This window comes from Pleurodeles waltl, chromosome 4_2 (genome assembly GCF_031143425.1).
Source record: "Pleurodeles waltl isolate 20211129_DDA chromosome 4_2, aPleWal1.hap1.20221129, whole genome shotgun sequence".
Lineage (NCBI taxonomy): Eukaryota > Metazoa > Chordata > Amphibia > Caudata > Salamandridae > Pleurodeles > Pleurodeles waltl.
Genome location: NC_090443.1, coordinates 482977876 through 482999381, shown reverse-complemented (window position 1 = coordinate 482999381; position 21506 = coordinate 482977876). Strand labels below are relative to the sequence as shown.

General features: G+C 45.2%; 1 protein-coding gene across 2 annotated transcripts in view; it reads left to right on the top strand.

Moving 5' to 3' along the window:
• HOOK2 (hook microtubule tethering protein 2) overlaps nucleotides 1-21506 on the top strand; it is a 223062-nt gene that overhangs the window by 10988 nt on the left and 190568 nt on the right. The window contains exon 2 of one of the 2 annotated variants that reach the window (XM_069231853.1): nucleotides 5253-5321. The exons of the other annotated variant lie outside the window; for it this stretch is intronic. Coding sequence (XP_069087954.1) covers nucleotides 5253-5321 — 69 coding nt within the window. The remainder of the gene's footprint in view (nucleotides 1-5252; nucleotides 5322-21506) is intronic. 2 annotated transcript variants of the gene reach the window in all.

Below are 21506 nucleotides of genomic sequence, written 5' to 3'. Positions count from 1 at the left end.
GTAAAAGAAGAGATGACAAGATGATATGAAGAGTAAAATAAATGTGTGTGATGTGTGGATGGAGGATTTCAGAAAGATTTAGGGAGGGAAAAAAAAGAGTACGGATCCAACATAGTGAGGGATAACTGTATAAAGTGGGAGGAAGTGGAAAATAAGTGATTGAGACACGTCCCCTTTCACAGATCTTAGCAATTTTTGTTAATTCTAAGTTTTGAAACAGAATAGGGATTTATTTTTGATATTTGAAGCCACACCCTTCATCACATCGACCATGCTTCTTGGAAAGTATTCCTAGTTACACTTAGCCAGTGTCCCCTTTTAGAGACGCTGCCACCTTTTTCTTTCCACTTAACATACTTGCTGCCTGAGATGACCAGTGTGGTTCTTGGCCCCTTTAGACAGGGTGCTTCAGCAACTGAAGGTAGCTCTTAAATTATATGTTGCCCACTGCAGCACCATGTTTCCTCCGAGTCCCCTTGTGTATATGAGAAGTATCAGACATAGGATCGGCATATCAAGTCAGGTCTTCACAGGCCCCCAGCACTGTACTACTTGTTTCCCTGGGGCTCTAAGAACACTGTTACCTACCTGTCTCTGCAGTGGGTCACAGGGCCAGTGCTTACGGTGTTTCCATTTCCACCCTCAGAATAGCGGCACACACAATTACACTTACTGGCAGTTCATTAGCATTCCAGTGATTAGTTCTTAAAGCGCTTCATGATGTGTTGTTCTGAAGCTTTGTAAATAAATAATTTTGTGATAAATCGGGTCACATGGTTAACTCATTGCTGGAGTACATTTTGGGTATGTGACCATAGAATTGGAATGTACCCATCAACACCATATTATACATCATTCTGACCAGGCTTATTGATATTCTTTGTATTGTGAGCTTTTCTCACAGCCAGCAGTGATCAAGTTATGTAGCGTGGTATTAGGTTTCTTGATGAGATTCGGTATCAGTGCTTCCCTCCCATCACAGAGATTCAACTTGCTTCGTTGCCAAGCAGATTGATGTCCGTGCCCTTCAAAGACATTAGCCCCTTTTTGCAGCTTGGCAGTTGCACAAGGGGAGCAGCCAAGCGTCACGGTCATTGATCACACCCAATGTTGTGTACCTTTCTGTTGGTTCCAAAGGAGTGCATCTGCTTATAGATTCTAACAATGATTGGGAGCATTGAGTGAGTGTCCCCGTCTTTGAAGATACACAGGAGGTTTTGCATCCCTCTACCTCTACCTAGAAAATTACTGGACATTTCTATATATTCTGAGGGTATGGAAGTGCCAGGAGGTGGTACTTAAATAGCAGTTGTTTAAAACTCAGCATTTTTTTTCCTGAGGAGGCTAGTGTATCTGGCTAGAGAGGACAAAATAGTTCAGACTGTCCTTGAGGCCCTTCACTGACCAACCTTACTTTTCCAGATAACTGAAAACTAATACCTGTACTCTGTCCATTACCACTGGCCCCAGTCTGCCCTATCCTTTTTAGTTGGGTACACCTTGTTGCTTTTTCGGGAAATCTCACACTCCCAACCCCCTAACAGTATTCACTAAGTTACACACCAGTGGAACTGAAGTTGATAAGAGCCTGCAGTCTGTAAAGCAGCACAAAGGCAATTAGAGGTGGGTGCCCCACTGAAAGCTCGAGCCTGAAGCATGGCTTCTGGCTCAGCTTGAAGTCCAGTTGGAACCTCAAGCCCTTAACGAGCTGATCTTTCATGTGGTTTCTGTCTGCCACCTTGGCTCTATTCAGGATGTGGCATTTTGGCTAAAGCCGCTGACTTTGAAATGCTGAGGAACCTGGTCTGAGTTTAGTTGTCTGCTCAACAGCCTCAGTTTCTGGCAAATCTCTTAATTTTTCTGTGTCTTAAAAAATGAATATGACCTTGCGTAATGTAACTGGCATTCATGTAAACTGCTCCAATAGCTTCTGGGTGAGTTTGCATTCTATAAAAGTTGCAGAAAATGCGCAAAGATTACAAAATAAAGATTAACATAAAAAAGAGAGACAAATGGCTACCCATTTAGTGTCTGATTTGTACAAAGGTAAACTAGAAAATCAGGATAAATCGTGGCTTCCCCTTAAATTGTGTGACTTAGGCAAATATATATATATTTTTCTCCATATCTCCTTTCTTCACATTTGCGTATGCACTTTCAACTATGCGAGTTCAAAATATCAGCTGTACAAAAACCTGTTGTGAGAATGTTGCTCTGTAATAATCTTGGCCACTTACAGGGTTCTCTTGACAACTCTCTTGCCTCTTGGTTCTCTAGTGGCACTGTCACCAGGTTGGAGCCAGGGGCAGCAATAGTTCAAAGTTCATGTTTAAAAACGTTAATTTTTTATAAGTACTTTTCACTGCAGTTCTGTAGAGTTGACATACTAATGTCAAACATTCCATATGTGGAAAAAATAGACGTTTTTGAGTTCTGAAGAGGCTTAATCATATTTTGTGAAGTTGTATGATTTACACAGCAAATATTCTTAAGGCTCGGCTCGTGGTTGTGCTGTACAAGCCCAGCCAGACCCTTGGCTCGGCTCTGCCTGTTAATTTGTTGGGTCACCCACTTCTAATGGCAATTGGATGAAAAAATCTTACAAGACGATAACAATCTGGGGTTAACAATTTTGATTAGTTGGAGCGTGCCACCTAGAGACAGCAGAATGCAATCATTTAGTGATTTTTAAATGAAAGAATCAGCAAGTCTATGCTGACAGTACTCTGCATAACAGGAAAACTAAAATTTCCCGTAGGTGACTCGGTTTCAAAAAGACTCTGCTAAGATACATCAAACTCAATCAACCACAAGTCAATGTTAAAACAATACAATCTTCTACCACAGGGGTTTTAGAAAAAAATATACATCGTTTTTAATACATTATATTGTGTATTTTTGAAACAATTCTTCTCCACATAAAAGCATCACGTATAAAACACTAAAATAAACAGTGAGCATAAATCATACAGGGAAATATTTATAGACCAAACACTTGGGGGGTTATTACAACTTTGGAGGAGGTGTTAATCCGTCCCAAAAGTGATGGTAAAGTGACGGATATACCACCAGCCGTATTACGAGTCCATTATATCCTATGAAACTTGTAATACGGCTGGTGGTATATCCGTCACATTTGGGACGGATTAACACCTCCTCCAAAGTTGTAATAACACCCTTAGTCTTTATGGATATAAACATCTACTCAATGCATCACTGGGTTTCTATGTATCCATGTTTCATATATTGAACGACCAGTGTGTCATTGATCATGGCTTCCTCAAGATCAAAATAATGTAACTTCTCCAGTGATGATTTCATTAAACATCTCATACCTGTTACATATAAAAATGTTTTTGAAAGTTTGGAGTTGACCATTACAGTTGACAAGTGAAGGCTTACTACCAAGACTTTCAAAAACCCACTGATTGTAACAGTCTTCTACTATATAATAGCCATCATCCCAAGACCCTCGGTGGCACACTCTGGTTTGGACAATTTTTAAGGATCCGCTGTTATTGCAGTGCGATCAAAGATTTTGATAATCAAGCCATGACTTGAGGGTGAGGAATTATCCACAACATATTAATGTGGCTCGCAAAAGGGACATGCATAACCACTGTGAAGCAGTGCTTGAGACCAAAATTAAAGAGTCTAACAACATCTGTCACCACCTACACTCCCATCTCTAATAAAATGAATAAGAGAATCCAAAAACTACAGGGGCATTCTGAAAACTGGCTTCCTTGATATCTCCATCTCTCGGTTTGCTTTTAAATGGACCAGTAATTTGGGAGAGATGCTGGTTCATACCAGACCAAAATCCACATCATGGAGAAAACGGCGAAGACTATGGGATTTGCCACCATTTACGGGGCATCACCCATGTGGAAACTACGGTCTCCCATCTGACAAATCCAACTAAAGAGAATTCTGAACGGTACACATACTGACGAGTCACACAAATTGCAATATAAAAAACTGTGCCTACATGATCATATGTCCATGCAGGTACATAGGGATGACCACAAGACCCATAAAAACATGAATACACAAACACAGTATTAGATGCAGAAGGATCTCCACTGAAATGAGCGCACATATCTTGGACATGAACCACATTCCCAATAATATTGATTGAACAATTCTGGAGGTGTGGCATAATGCAAATAAAAGCACTTTGCTTTACAGAGAATAATATTGGGTGTTTCACCTTCAGACCCATCTCACAGGCCTTAACCATGCTATTCCATACAGTAAATTTGACCAGCATTATTTACTCCAGAGTTTCCTGCCTTTTTGGCCAAGTTTACTATATATACTTGACTACCTCTTAGAACCATGCAGATCATTTTATGTAGTGGTTAGGAGAGTCTATACAACCTTGCACCTCGCTTCTTATTCTGAATTCCGCCCTTCTTTTTCAGATAAGGGGTTCCATGAGGATTTGTCTGAGCTTGATTGGCACGTTTTCTTCTTTTTTTTTTTTTTTTTTTTCTTTTTCAAAATCTTTTTTCAGTACTGTTTTTAGACTTTTTTTTTTCTTTTTCTAAACCTTGTGAACTTATGACCTTCTGCTCTTGTTTTAAGTGTTTTCACATTCTTTTTAAGAATTATGTGCAGTATGGCACATTGGGCCTGATTACAACTTTGGAGGAAGGTGTTAATCCGTCCCAAATGAGACGGATATACCGCCAGCCGTATTACGAGTTCCATAGGATATAATGGACTCGTAATACGGCTGGTGGTATACCCGTCCCATTTGGGACGGATTAACACCTTCCTCCAAAGTTGTAATCAGGCCCATTGTGTTTTATTTTTATACCTTATACCGTGGCTATTTTTATTCCACGCTGTTGAACCACTCAGGCTGTACTGCTCCAATATGGTGACTCCATAACCCCCCCCCCCCGCCACCTCCCCCAAAATCCCTTACTGCAGTGACGCACTGGTTCATAGAGATGCTTGCATGTGGCATGCCCAATGGCCAGGACGCACTACTGGTACGGGATGCTGAGGCGTGAACAGCAGCAATTTAAGCTGAGACCTCCTCTCCCTGGGCAATTCAAGGATTTCAGTGATGGGGTAGGTTGTCCGGTAATAGCCACATAAGAGGCTGTGTGTGTGGTTTTTTTTTTTTTTTATATATATATATATATATATATATATATATATATATATATATATATACACACACTTCCTTTTTGGGCATCCTCAGATGGGCTCTATGTTGACTATAATATACTTCTCAGTTTACAGAGTCAGCACACAGAACGGTTATCCCTGCAATACCTAAGGGGCCTGAACATTGCTCCAGTAGGGTAAGGTACACTAAATGCATGCTTGCTGACCTTCATAATGCTTGATGCTGCTGTGTGGGATGTCGTGGTCTGTGTGTATGTGTCCTTGTCCAGTGAATCATCATTGATTGCACCGTGCTCAGGGGGTGCCTACCGTTCTCACCGTGATCTGCATACATGTTGAATGCCAGTTCACTGTTTTACTTTGCCTCTTTTCGTACATTTTTCTTCCAGCCTTGAACTTGTTCTCTTTTTATGACCATTTCAGTAAGAGATATTGGTTCTACTAAACTTTAATAGACTTTCCAGGTGGTTCATTGGATTTGGCACTTTGCCTAGTTGGACATCTGCCCCAGTTCCCTGTAAATTAGGATATTCAACGGTCGTGATGAATTGTCGACAATCGTTTTTGACTCCTTTTTATGGCAAGAAACATGTTGTCCCATATTTATCTCTATCCTTTGAGGCAAACAAGAAGGAACATTATTTTGCTGTCTAGTTTCACCCTATTTTTAATCTTGACAAGAACCACCATTACAGTGAAGTAGTGTCAAGGTGGTCGTTAGTCATGTTTAGCATTTCACCCATTTTTCATCCAATCTGCACTTCAAGCACCCTCACTGTAGGCCTACACAAGTGAATCATTTCAAAAGATCTCCAGCTAAGAGCTCCCTTGAAGGGCCGATTGGACATTGCAATGCCGGCCCGCTGAAGAGCTGCCTGATGATGAAGCATGCTACCACTTTTTGTGGGCAAGCGCTTTTTTTCCTGAACAGTCACATTCCACCAACCACTTTTATCATGGAAATACACTAATGGTGTTGCATGTGAGACAAATGTAGGAACTGCATACTCTGTGTATTTAATGCAGATTGAACCCAGTAAAATTTTTAAACATGCTTTTCTTCAGCTAATACTTTCATGAATACATGTATGTAAAACAAAACAAAAAAAAAACACTTGAGGGTAGTGCAACGAAGATAAGCTACGCTTGGTTGCATCGGGCCTAATGCAATATGCATTGTTATTATATCTTATGATTACTTGAACTCTAGCTTTATTTTGTTGTAGCCCCCAAAGGGTGTAATTCTTGCTGATTTGCACTGCTTCTAAGACATACCACATATTTTAACCTTATTGGTTGCACTCCAGATTGACTACTGTTTTTCTTTTTTGTGTGAATTGGCTCCGGCAGTTATCTTGACCACACCTTCAATACATATGGGGAGGCAAAATATTACTTCAACAATTGGGGTGTGTTCTTTTGCACTGGTCTTGCCCACACCTCATTTACTTTCTGAGAGCCTTCCCATTTTACAGCTTCATTTTGAATGCTTTAAATCCATAGAAAGATTCCAAATACAGTTACGTTTCCCAAATTGTGTCTAAATTGTTCCACAGCAAAGACAGAAATACTGCTGGAGCGATACCAAATGGCTAACCCATTCCATAGCAAAGAAAAGGCAGTTTCTGGGCATGAGACCAGACCTCTGATTGATAAAAGTACAGAGTAATGCTGAAGTGAAAAACTGGCACATGCAAGTTTAAGATATGGGTAAGTTACAGTCTCTTCTTGTTCAGCAACACAGTGCAGCATCACATGGAGTTTACTAAAGCAGCTACTATTACTTGAAAATGCTTAGGCCCAGGTGCAAATTACCTGGAAGAAAGGAGGGGTTGGGCTACCAATCTTCCTCGGTTTGTATTGTTCTGTTTAGAATGATCCCATTATATCATAAAGCACGAGTTGTGCTCAGAGCAGGAAAATGTACGGCGGTTTCTCCATTCAGGGCATAGAAATGGGCAAAGAGTTCTAAGGGCAGAGTCACATTCAACCTTCCCAAGCCAGCAAAAGAGACTGAGTATTCTTTGGCCATTACACCTCCTAGATTATGCGGTGACTGCGCAGTGGTACTGCCCGTGAGAACCTACACCCAGTTAGAAGTTTTTGTCACTTTTCAGAAGTGCAGTATTATGCTAGGCCTGACGTACCATTTATAAACCGCAACCACTCAATGAAGAATTTCCCCGTAAACAGTGACTTCCCTCAGAGAAAAGGCCTTGTAGTAAAAGCAATCAAATGTTCTCCGATCAAGCTAGCAAGACCAGCAGCATGAGTGGTGTTTTTTTTTTTTTTTTTTGATTCTCCAACCAGGCAAAGACGGTCAGTTCTGAGGACAGGGAGAACTAAGAGTTCTAAAGACCACAAGAAAGGCCAAAAGCACTCGGGGCTCGAATAATGGTTTCAGCATTTTTAGGTCACAATTCTAGTTTTGTTGGTGATGAGGCCTGCCTTTTAGAGAATATTATGGACATAAACTCCTTTTGTGCAGCCCTAATGGTGGGTAAGTATTTTCTGCTCTGTCCCAGTGAGTAGTTTTATCTCTTTAGGTAACGATTTAGATGAGATGGGGCTGCTAGCTCTGTATTCCACTTCTTCTTGAAACCCTCTATTTTTCCCTCCTATCTTTGGCAATAGTAGGCATGCCTTTAATTGCCAGGGTTCAGGACACAAGTCCTAAATAAAGAAGTGGGGGGGGGGGGGGAAACTAACCAAGTTACAAATGACATCACAACCCGTGACCTCACAGGAAGTGACATCACAAGAAGTATATTACAAGGAACAAAAGCCTCTTCTTAGCAAACAATAGACACCAATACACTGGGGATATAAGTATAGCCCAGTAAGCGTTAAATTAACATCCTTAAAACATTTTCCTTATTATTATAATGTGAAATATTAAAGTAAGGGAAGTACCCTTGTAGGGGCGCACATATACAAGTACAAAACTTTTTATAGGCAAACCAATAGTGACAAAAACCATCAAACAAATGTATTCACAATTTTCTTAAGCACGGTACTGCACCTCATAACCACTTATGTGTGCACTAGGGTCAGTGTGCCATCGTATTCGCCGTTTTTATCCATATAAATGCAAGGATCATCTGGAGGACGACATAATAGTTGCCTGGAGCCGCCTAACTATACCACAGAGAATCGGTTAAGCAGTAATCTGTAGAATAAGAAAAGAAGGCCAGAAAAAAAATAACAGGGCTGATTGGGTATGTCACAGCTATTCTCAGTATTCATTAAGTTAAAAAATGAATTATTCCTTTGTGGATTTTCGATAGCGCCTACTACCATTATAAGTGAATTGGCAAAATTGAATAGATTGACCATGGCCTGGGCTTCACTCACTTGGGCACTCAGAAGTTGGGATGTGCTGTTGGTTTGTATTATCGTTTTATACTACTGACCTTCATAATTTTAGAAAGCGCTTGAGTTACATAGCTCTGTCACAAAGATGGTTGAGTCATTGTTAAGATTTAATTTTAACATGAGATCAGTATTGTCATGGCCACTCCAATTTTTCTACTTTTTATTTTTTATGTCACTTGCGTGCTGTACTACGATCTGTGCATGGGGGTCATTTGCATGGCTCTTCACTTCTTGTAGGCAACATATTACATTGAAATGTCTAAGATTCTTTTTTTCTCTCCTTTCCTCTCCTTTTGTTATTCTACAGGTTACAGCTTAACCGATTTTTCTGTGGTCTAGTTAGGCGGCTCCAGGCAACTATTATGTCGCCCTTCAGATGATCTTTTCATTTATATGGATCGAAATGTTGTCGACGAAAGCACTCCAACCCTAGTGTATACATAAGCAGTTAGTAGGTGCAGAAGTGTGCTCAGGAAAATTCTGACTATATTTGTTTGATGTTTTTCGTCACTTTTAGTTTGCCTGTAACATGTTTTGTACTTGGATACATTCGCCCCTACAAGGGTACTTCCCTTACTTTAATATTTCTCATTCTAATAAAAAGAAAAATGTTTTAAGGATGTTAAATTTACTCTTTCTGTGTTATATTTATATCCCCCATGTGACTACTAATTGTTTGCTTAGGTGCCCCTGTTCCTTGTAATGTACTCCTTCCCAAGGTCCTTATTTCTGCTTGGGTTGCCTTGTTCTTGAGAACATTAAAAGAAGTGACATCAGATCTTAAGACCGCACAAATATGTTTTGCACGTCTATCATTAACACATTTTAGTACATTGTAATATTTAGTAAATGAGATTTTGCATTGGGGTTGTGCCAGAAAAAAAGTGACACAACCCTGAGCGGGCCTTAAATTCCACATTTATTTTTAAAACCCCTCCCCTAAGAAATTGGCAACAAGGAATAAGGTGGCAGTAAATCTGTTCTGCTTAATTGGTTGCAAAGTCAGTATTTTAAAATATCTTCTGTGGTTAAGCCACCTGCTGCAGAGATCTTTTTGTGTGCCAACTAACTTGCAGGAAATAATAAGAAAACTCTGGAGATTAACATATTTGCTGGAGAGACCTGTGTGTTTGACTAGTCTCAGTTTTGCATCAAAGTCTCATAGAGGGTTAATAGTTCTCCCTCAAAGCACATTATGTAACACGCAGGTGACAGATTTTTATTTTATGTAACTGGGTAAGTCAGTTACTGCATGGAGATACTTTTGTCATTGGCAGTTCATTAAATGTAATCCTTCTAATATATCAGAGTGAGCTATGACGGCCATGTGGCTTCCACCTTTGTAGCCCTTGCTGTCTGATGTAACACATCCTGTACATTGATTTACACACACACATGACCTATTGTCAATGTATAATTCTTATGTGTGTTGGAAAGTGTTCTGGCACCCTGCTTTGTGATGAGTAGCACTATAGTGCTATAAAAGAAATAATACAAAATAGTGGTATTTACATTTCTGTTTGTGTAAATACTGGAAAAGACCAACACATCTAACATTCTTACAGTGCATGCATATCTCTTATATACAGGGACTGAACAGAGTCAAAATCGTGCCTCTCAAGTACTGGTGAAGTGATAAGCTGCATGCCTTATGTTTCCCTTCCATTGCATTTAGGTATGAGGCTTCTGATAACTTCGGCCTTTCTTATAGGCCCAGCAGGAATCTGACAAGCCCTTTCTCCACCTGCATGTTGCTGCTCTAAACAAAAGCAGACAATGTGCTGGCTTGCTTAATATGTCCCAGTTTACACTGGGGCAAATTCAGAATATTTCTGTGGGGCCCAGTCTCTTGGCAGGGTAGACAGCATCCACCCTGTGAAAAGTGGCTAGACGCTCTCTAACTGGGTGTTTCCTCGACTCTGGCCCTGCCAAGGTTATTTGTGTGTTGAAAGTGAGACAGCCAATCGCACGGACCAGACTGGAAACCATATCTGCTAGAATAGGACATCTCTGGCAGCTCTCACTTTCGGGAAAGCTGCTGTAGTATACAGGGATTGATGTCTTGTGGCATCAGCATGCACACAAGACGTCACAAGATATATTTGCTATGCAGAATGTATTGCAGCATTGTTCAATCCTGAGCCGGTGTTCCAGGTTCAGGTCCGTTGGTCTGCAAGTCAGTTGGCTGCAGTTCTTGTTGGGTGCGGACCTGGTCGTGGACTCCCTCTCACTGTACATGAAAAATAAACCCCTTTCGTCTTACTGCATTTTATCCTGTGTCTGTCTGCTTCCACATAAATCGGCGACAAAGGAGGAAGAAAAGGCTGAAGGAGGCCCCTGGCATGAGTTAAATTCTGTGTTTTCGTTGCATATCCACCAGCTGCCATTCTGCGTAATGTGATTACTTCACCTTCCGAGCAGGTTGTCTGGTATTGGTGTGGCGGCTGCTTATTGGAGAGCTTTTAGACCGTTTTTATGGAAAGTGTGTGGGGCTGTTGCTTTTTTGGGTGCATGCCCTTAATGCTTGCGCATGCATGTAACATCATTTTAAATGACCAACTTGCCATAAAAAAGAAATTCGGAAGACCGTGTAACACATGGTATTATGTTGAGGCGGCCATTCTATGTAACCATTCTTCAGGAGCTGATCCATATCGGGATTTGTTGATCAAACGCCGCAGCATTCATTCCTGAGGAATGATCATTTCGGTGAGCGGCACACCTTAGTATATGCACCCGGTTACATCATTTATACTCAGCAATTTTACGGTACTGCATTTTGAACAATTTATTTGTTATTGTACTTTATTTCTCTATCAAAATATTACTGAAAAACAGTTTTTGGTCGTCTCAACAAAGTTTTCTTGCCTATTTTCAATCCATTACGACTCCAAATATGACACAGTATTCTCAATTAACACCATTCTTACAGAATCCAGGAAAACCAACTCTTGAAAGGAAACATTGATTTTGCAGTTTTGAAAAACATTTAATTGTAATTGATGTTACAGAGTTTGAACCCAAACGAAAAATGGCAATTCTATTTAGCAATTTAGGACATGAGGGGCAACTGATAATTTGCCTGAACTTGATGCACAATCAGATTCATTTGGCATATGGAATGAGTATGCGGAGGGAGTGGCAAGCCTAACAAACAAATTCTCAGGAACCAGGTGTTTAATGGAGAGTACTTATCAGCACTTAGAAAATTAGCTGCTTCTTGCAATTTCGGATTTACTCTTGACACCTACATCAGGGATCAATTTGTTTACAGCTGTGCATAAAAAAGATGCAAGAATGCCTATTAAACTGTAGGGATCCCACTCATGAAGAAGTTGTGGAGATTGTGAAGCTGGGGCGTGGCTGAGAACTCATGGAGTGAGCAGCAAAAGTAATGAGCTCCGGCCCGGGACCTCCCGTCCGCATTAATCGTGGCAAAATAGCCCTGGAGCCCAAGTAGCCATAACCCATAGGTCCAGGAGGGTGGAGGGATCGAGGGATAAGGCGTAGAGGCGGGTCCCAGAAGCAGTCCGTAGAGAAGAGGAATCTGGAGCTGCCGGCTCGCAAGATGGGCGCGACCAGAGCTGCAGAGCGAGGATTAAGCGCGGTCCCTGCCCGCCGATGAGGCAAAGGAGCTTGCGATGCGGTACCGGACTGGGGAGCACGGCCCGTGAACCAGATGGGCGACACCTCGGAGAGGTAACCCCACACCACTGAAGGTACACTGGGCCCTGGTGGAGTCGACTGCTGACCCCGCCCCCTCTGGAACGCGACCGGCAGAAAGGTCCTGCGAGGAAGAGCAGGGTGGGGGGCTGCTGAACAGGGCTGCCAAGCTTGTGGCCCCTGTCTCGCAGAGGATGCGGAGGGGGGCAAGACGAGCAACCCCTCCTTCCCCACATCGGCGGAGGCAAAACGTGGCCTGACTGCAGGGGGAAGGCTGATGGTGGAAACAGGAGCATTGGTGGCCCTGCCCCAACCCCAGAAGAGGAGAGAGCGCAGTGAGTGGTGTGACCTGGGAAGACCCTCCCCCCACCTGCGGGGACCCTGGTGGGGTCACTGCGGAAGTGAGCCGGCTGGGCCTGAGGGGGCGACGACATGCACCACCTCAGCAAGAGAACCTCATAAGCACCGAGCGCAAGGTAGCCCAGCACTGCGGCGGGGTAGAAGAGAGCTGCTAAAAATGGGTAAACACAATAAGAAAAGGGACATGGCTGAAGACACCAGATTGCAGCCCGGTTGCCCTACCTCATCACACACTAGCACTGTGCAGTCGGCGCCTTTGAGCGACCTGGCGGGGAGCCCCTCTCTTGAGGACATACTACAAGCCATCATGGCTCCAAGGAAATTTTGGAGTCTAAGATCGATACACTGGCAACAGACTTGGGCTTGCTATGAGAGGACCAAAGACCCCTGGCAGGGAGGGTCACCACGATGGGGGCGGGACATGGAGGAGCTCAAACCAGCAGTATCAGCAGCGGGAGACCGGGTGTCCACCCTGGAGAAGCAGGTGGAAACCCTAATGGCCCACGCAGAAGATGCCGAAAATGGATTAAGAAGAAACACTATCTGCATAGTTGGGCTTCCTGAGAAAGTTGAACTTAAAGACTTGCTTAAATACTTGGAGAATTGGATAGGTACTGAAGGCGCGCCAGAGGGCCTGCCGCGATTTTTCGCTTTAGAGAGAGAGCATAGAGTACTAGCAAAGTCGCCTCCTCCTGTGCCTTGCCGCGGCTGGTAGTGGCCCGTCTACTGCACTATAAAGACCGCGACCACATCCTTGCCCAAGCTAGAAAAAGTGAAGCATTAAGAGTAGAGAACAATATAGTCAGAATTTTTCATAACTTCTCCCGTGAGCTGCAAAAGCAGAGACCCACTTTCCTGGAGATCCAAAAACTGTTGTGAACATCAAACCTTCCATATGCCATGCTATTTCCTGCCACACTGAGGGTGGCGGAGTGTCGAGGGGCAAGAGTCTTTCGAACACCGCAAGAGAATGGCTAGATGAGCGAGAAGGACCTGCAGGCACAAGCGTGCCTCGAAGAACTAGACCCAAGAGCAGGCGACAGCGATCCACAGAACCCCAGTGTAGAGGAGTGGCACCCTCCTTGGAGGAAGCCCAAAAGGAAAGGCAATGCACCACTGCTGCCATGGCGTAATTAAGCAGAGGCGAGGCCAGTCCCCAATCAGGGGCGACAGCGAGAGAAACACAGGGATCTGATTCGGACGCGGAATCCGAAAGTTCGGCAGCCCTGAGTGTGAAAATGCCGGTGGTGACACCAGGGACGTCTGACGATATTATTTGATACCATGGCAAGGAACTGGCACCTACATGAGGGACTGGCTGCAAAGAGTCTGAGACGAGATGAGGCATGGGACTCTGAGGCCTGAAGAAACAGGACGGGGTGGGGCCTGGTGCTGAGAGCTCCACGCGGCTGTAGATCTAATCTCACACACCACATAAGAAACAAAATTTGTTTACACTAGTTTGGATGGAGGGGTTGTTCTGTCACCTGCCCTGGGTTAGGGGAGTTGGGGAGTTTATTTGAAGTTTTAAGGCAACCACACCGCCCACACCACCCGCCAAGAAATCTTGAAGGAAAACGCTGCATTTATAAGTCCCACGCACAGCAAGTGGGTGCACAAGGACAAACTTGTACCATTAATTCCTCATGGGGGACTTGCAGCATTATGAAGTGGCCTTCTGGAACGTCAGAGGTATCCATATGTGACTAAACAATATAAGGTATACTCCTACCTGCAGATGAGCGGGGCCCAAATAATGATGCTGCAGGAGACGCACTTGACAGCAGCGGAGGGGGTGGCGCTGCAGAGGAGGTGAAGGGGTCAAGTATAGTACACAACCTACTCTGCGTATGCACAGGGCACCCTGATATGAATTAGGGCGGGAGTATCATTTCAAATTACCAGCACACTTCTAGATCCTAATGGGTGCTATTTTGTGGTCACTGGCCGGTTTGGCGGGGGGGGGAATAAGACATCGCGCTTATAAACGTATATGCACCGAACACAGATCGGAGCACATTTTTCTAGATCACCTCTCGAGCGCCCTGGCCCCTCACCTGCTTCATGCAGTGTTCATTTGGGGGAGGGGGGTGATTTCAATTGTGTGGGCAACCCCGAACTAGACAGGTCCCACCCCCTGTTAATGGACTCACCAGTGAACTCCATGGCTAAAACAAACTCCAGGAGTGGCAGACTGAATGGCGACTGCTGGACTCCTGGAGAGACCTTAATCCGAGCACCAGGCATTACTCCTCTGCGGTGCACGATTTGCATGTATGCTTGGACACCTTTCTCTGCACACCCGAGGTACATACTCAGGTCAGAGATGTAAAGTACTTGGGAAGAACAGTTTCTGACCCCCATCTTGGTCTCTATTTGACCTGGAAAAAAAACTAACACGCGTATACCAACCTGAGTCCCTAGAAGACCCTGCCTTCCAAGACCAAATAAGGGGACACATCAAACACTATTTCAAGGAGAACGCGGCTGCTGCCCCATTTCCCCAAATAATGTGGGACGCATTTAAAGTAGTAATTCGAGGAAGATGCTTTGCTGCATCAATGGGAATTCAAAAGACACTCCTGCGAGAAATAGAGATGGCAGAAGCTGAGCTATGTACATTCGAAAAACAGACCGGAACACCCTGAGTAATAGGGGGAGATGAGCGAGGCCGGAGAAAGGGTAGCAGAGCACACTGAGAAGCTGCAGTGTTTTGACTATAAAAATTACATAAGGGCTCACGTGGAGAGGGATAAAACGGGTGCACTGTTGGCGTGCCTGGCCAATCCTGCTAAAAGAGGGACCCCCATGGTAGAGATAATTATCCTCACAGGGTGCAGATTATATCAGCAGGATGAGATTAATCGTCATTTCCTTGAATATTACACCACACTCCACACAAGCGTTCACACATGGGGAGGGAGAGGACATATGAGCATTCCTCAGGCATCTTCCACTCCAGTGCCTTGATGAAGAAGAGAAGGTCGCTTTGGGGGGTGAAATAAAGAACACCGAAATCAGAGAAGCCATTAAGGGCCTGGACACAGACTGATTCCCAATAGAATTCTATGCCGCATACATAGAAGAACTGGCCCCTAAACTGGTGCAGTTATATGGCAAGGTACAAGAGGTGAAATGCCTCCCAGGTACCTCAAGGGAAGCTCTGATAATTCCACTGCTAAAACCTGGCAAGCCAGCAAATGATAGCACAGTCAACAGGCCCCTGTCCATGCTGAATTCAGACTACAAGATCCTAAGTTGCATACTAGTGACAAGGTTGCTCCCATATATGATCCGCTTGGTTCATACAGACCAGGCAGGGTTCATCCCCACCCGGAACCCAGCTCATAATATACGACAAGCTATCCGTATACTGGAAACCGACATTCCACACAAAAGAACTGAGACTATTCTAGCAGTAGATATAGAAAAGGCATTCAACAGTTTAGAGTGGGATTACTTATACACAGACCTAGAGCATACGGGACTGGGCAAGGGATTTATTAATTGGACGAAACTACTATATACAGACCCTACAGCACAAGTCAGAACCGGGGTCACAATCTCAGAGCAATACTTGGTAGAAAGGGGCACCAGCCATGGTTGTCCACTCTTACCATTTATTATTTGCATTGGCAATGGAACCATTAGCTATCCAAGCATGAAACGCTACTTGGTATCAGGGATTAAGTACAAGGATCTGCACCACAAAATAGCGCTGTACACGGACAATCTACTTCTGTTCTTACGAGATGCCAGCTAGAGGGAGTGTAGGAAGTTGGCTCTGTATGCACTATTTCAAAGAAAGGAATAGTATGCACAGAGTCCAAGGGTTCCCCTTAGAGGTAAGATAGTGGCAAAAAGAGATAATTCTAATGCTCTATTTTGTGGTAGTGTGGTCGAGCAGTAGGCTTATCAAAGGAGTAGTGTTAAGCATTTGTGGTACACACACAAGCAAAAAATGTGGAACACACACTCCGAGAGAATTCCAAGCCAATAGGTTTTTGTATAGAAAAATATATTTTCTTAGTTTATTTTAAGAACCACAGGTTCAAGATTTACAGGTAATACTTCAAATGAAAGGTATTTCAAGTAGGAACTTTAGGAACTTTGAATTAGCAAAATAGCATATACAGTTTTCACATAAATGACATATAGCTATTTTAAAACTAGACTGCAATTTTCAACAGTTCCTGGGGAGGTAAGTGTTTGTTAGTTTTTGCAGGTAAGTAAACCACCTACGGGGTTCAAGTTTGGGTCCAAAGTAGCCCACCGTTGGGGGTTCAGAGCAACCCCAAAGTTACCACACCAGCAGCTTAGGGCCGGTCAGATGCAGAGGTCAAAGTGGTGCCCAAAACACATAGGCTTCAAAGGAGAAGGGGGTGCCCCGGTTCCAGTCTGCCAGCAGGTAAGTACCCGCGACTTCGGAGGGCTGACCAGTGGGGTTTTGTAGGGCACCGGTGGGGACACAAGTCCACACAGAAAGTACACCCTCAGCGGCACGGGGGCGGCCGGGTGCAGTGTGCAACAAGCGTCGGGTTCACAATAGAAATCAATGGGAGACCAAGGGGTCTCTTCAGCGATGCAGGCAAGGGGGGGGCTCCTCGGGGTAGCCACCACCTGGGCAAGGGAGAGGGCCACCTGGGGGTCGCTCCTACACTGGTGGTCGGATCCTTCAGGTCCTGGGGGCTGCGGGTGCAGAGTCTGTACCAGGCGTCGGATCTTTGAAGCAGGCAGTTGCGGTCGGGGAAGCCTCGGGATTTCCTCTGCAGGTGTCGCTGTGGGGGGTCGGGGGGGGGGGGTCAACTCTGGCTACTCACGGTTTCGTAGTCGCCGGAGAGTCCTCCCTGTGGTGTTTGTTCTCCACAAGTCGAGCCGGGGGCGTCGGGTGCAGAGTGCAAAGTCTCACGCTTCCGGCGGGAAACGTGTGTTGTTTCAAAGTTGCTTCTTTGTTGCAAAGTTGCAGTCTTTGTGGAACAGAGCCGCTGTCCTCGGGAGTTCTTGGTCCTTCTAGATGCAGGTTAGTCCTCTGAGGCTTCAGAGGTTGCTGGACCTTGGGGAACGCGTCGCTGGAGCAGTGTCTTTAGAAGTGGGGAGACAGGCCGGTAGAGCTGGGGCCAAAGCAGTTGGTGTCTCCTTCTTCTTCTGCAGGTTTTTCAGTTCAGCAGTCCTCTTCTTCTTAGGTTGCAGGAATCTATTTTCCTAGGTTCTGGGGTGCCCCGAAATACTGAATTTAGGGGTGTGTTTAGGTCTGGGAGGGCAGTAGCCAATGGCTACTGTCCTTGAGGGTGGCTACACCCTCTTTGTGCCGCCTCCCTGAGGGGAGGGGGGCACATCCCTATTCCTATTGGGGGAATCCTCCAAAATCAAGATGGAGGATTTCTAAAGGCAGGGGTCACCTCAGGACACCTTAGGGGCTGTCCTGACTGGTGGGTGACTCCTCCTTGTTTTTCTCATTATCTCCTCTGGACTTGTCGCCAAAAGTGGGGGCTGTGTCCAGGGGGCGGGCATCTCCACTAGCTGGAGTGCCCTGGGGCATTGTAAAACGAAGCCTGAGCCTTTGAGGCTCACTGCTAGGTGTTACAGTTCCTGCAGGGGGAGTGTGAAGCACCTCCACCCAGAGCAGGCTTTTGTTTCTGTCCTCCGAGCACAAAGGCCCTCGCCACATGGGGTCAGAAACTCGTCTCTCAGCAGCAGGCTGGCACAGACCAGTCAGTCCTGTACTGAACAATTGGGTAAAATACAGGGGGCATCTCTAAGATGCCCTCTTTGTGCATTTTTTAATAAATCCAACACTGGCATCAGTGTGGGTTTATTATTCTGAGAAGTTTGGTACCAAACTTCCCATTATTCAGTGTAGCCATTATGGAGCTGTGGAGTTCGTTTTTGACAGACTCCCAGACCATATACTCTTATGGCTACCCTGCACTTACAATGTCTAAGGTTTTGCTTAGACACTGTAGGGGCATAGTGCTCATGCACCTATGCCCTCACCTGTGGTATAGTGCACCCTGCCTTAGGGCTGTAAGGCCTGCTAGAGGGGTGACTTACCTATGCCACAGGCAGTGTGAGGTTGGCATGGCACCCTGAGGGGAGTGCCATGTCGACTTAGTCATTTTCTCCCCACCAGCACACACAAGCTGGCAAGCAGTGTGTCTGTGCTGAGTGAGGGGTCCCTAGGGTGGCATAAGACATGCTGCAGGCCTTAGAGACCTTCCCTGGCATCAGGGCCCTTGGTACCAGGGGTACCAGTTACAAGGGACTTACCTGGGTGCCAGGGTTGTGCCAATTGTGGAGACAATCGTACATTTTAGGTGAAAGAACACTGGTGCTGGGGCCTGGTTAGCAGGGTCCCAGCACACTTATCAGTCAAGTCAGCATCAGTATTAGGCAAAAAGTGGGGGGTAATTGCAACAGGGAGCCATATCCTTACAGGGAGCCCAAGCACTTTTGGCACAATTCTGCCAATTAGCAGGGCTACTGGTGAACTGGCAGAATTTGTTTCTGTTCCCGCTTTCTGCGGACAGGGACCCACCCGAGGGGCAAGGGCATGTCCCCTGGCAGCTCTGATGCATGCCACACCTGGAAGTCAAGGTTTACAATACTAGGGCGGATATCCTGGAAGGTAATATAGGGAGCGCCATTAGGGCATTGAAATCCAATCTGGGCTTCTGGAAGTCACTTCCACTATTGTTGCCGGGAGAATAGCATTTATTAAGATGGTGGCGCTGCCAAGACTCTTGTACTATTTTGCGGTATTACCGATTTGGGTCCCTATCGTGCTTTTCAGGGAATTGGACTCCTTGATTACGGTGTTCATATGGGGAGCTGGGAGATGCCGGGTGGCACTTGCCACTCTGAAAACACCGTGCGCAAAGGGGGGGGCCTAGCGGTCCCAGACTTCGAATCATATTACCTGGCGGCCCAGTTGCAGTGGCTAACCCGGTGGACAGCAGAACGCAGAGTCCAAACGGGTGGGGGGGTCACTGCGACTACTTCCCTCACCGAGCTGGCTGGTCTCCCCTCCTTTGGGTTCTCTGGGGCGGACCTATTAACTGCCCCAGAGATCTGGGTCCTTCGCCGATGTTGCAAACAGTGCCTCTAGAAGACCGGCACGAGCATGCCCTACATACCAATGATATGGCTGCCTCATCCAGGCGAGTTGAGGAATTTGGCAATTTGGGAGGAGTCGCAGGCCACGCAAATGGGGGACCTGTACAGACATGGCAACCTGATGCCATTTGAAGACTTCGGCAGGAGTATGAACTGCCGCGGGGTCACCTCCTGCTGTACCGAGCAGTCACCCACGCCATTGGCGTGGAATTGGCAAATGGGAGGTGCGGAGCCGGGCCTCACGAGCCCAGCAACTATATACTGACCTCAGATGGCACACATAGAGCCATAACCGGCCTATATAGGGCAATCTGTAAGGAGTAATGCGCCCCCTGAACGACCTGCAAGGAAAACTGGGAAACTGACTTTGGGATCCCAATACCAGAAAGGGCCTGGGAACAGATACTGGAGAGGGCGCCAAAGGTCTCCAGAAACTCTAGGTTTCAACTTATACATTTTTATGTAATACACAGAGCATATCTCACTCAAACGTCTTCTCGACCACCGCCGGGTAACAGATGTGCAGTGTCCCTGCTGTGGGGAAGAAGCAGCGGACTTTATCCACATGTTAGGGCCTGCCCGCACTTAGCCACTCGCTGGAGGGCGGTAAAGTCCTATGTGGCGGAGATCATAGAGCACGAGACCTTTTGTACACCAGCCCATTGTCTGCTGCATTGGTTCCCTCACACTCGCAAGAACAAAGCAACTAATAAATTTCAAGACCTCGCATATACTCTGGCCAAGAGAGAGATGCCAAAGAACTGGAAGAGACTGATAGGTCCCAATCTCCAATGCTGGAAGAGGGAACTGGAGCGCTGGGCAGAATACGAAAGCCTAGTGTTAATACGGGAACTCGGACAAGGCAGTGGCTCCCCGGAGATAACTGGTGCTTGGGAACAGATAGTTGCAACATTACAGGAAGAGACTAGGACACCCTTTATGGAAGCTAATGGGGCCACATCACCCACTGCATGAGACATTACACACACCACAGGGAAAGCAGGCAGACCATGGGATGAGCCGCATATGTGCTCTAAAACTCAGGAACCCTGAAGACCATAGTGGCCCAACATATGCATGGGCACATCTAGAATCGATTGGACCATTGTTCGGGGAGGTGGAGCAGCGGGGGGCAAGAGTGAGTTGAAAGGCATCACTCTACATACCATTCTAGTTCTCCAATAAGAGGAAGGCATAGCTTAACACTACAGCCCCATGAAGCCACATGGGGGCTCGGCCTAAACAGAGGGCAGAGAATCCAAAATATCCGTGGACAGAAACATCACATAGGCTACCTGGCCAAGAACTGTGTGGCGGATGATTTGTTCCTACTGGGTCGACACCAATGTTTGTATACCATACGACAGTTGCAATTATTGAGTGTTTTCTTAAAAACGCTGGTTGATATGACAAGAATTATACGATTGTAGAAGTATGCCAATTTTAGAAGCAGAATGTATTTGAACCAAATTTCAATAAAATCAGTTTAAAAAAAAAAAAGTTGTGGATATCGCTAAAGGAATTAAACGAACCATTGTCTCCAGCAAACTGCTCACCAATGAAGTCACACCACAAGTGTATCAACTATAGATATTTCTGGAGGAACCGAATACATAGCTGCTGTTCATGCAAAGAACAATAAATTTCGGAAGAATGCGAGCACGTTATTGTTGTGGGTCTAAAACACATTTAGGTAACAACACCACATGTCGTCATCAACAAAAGATGCAATAAATGTACTAAAATCTGACATTTCCAAACAGTATGCAGAAATGTTAGAGCACAATCTAGGATCAATAGTATTGAGTTAGACTCTAAACAGTGCACCAGTGATCTATCTGAGATTCTTT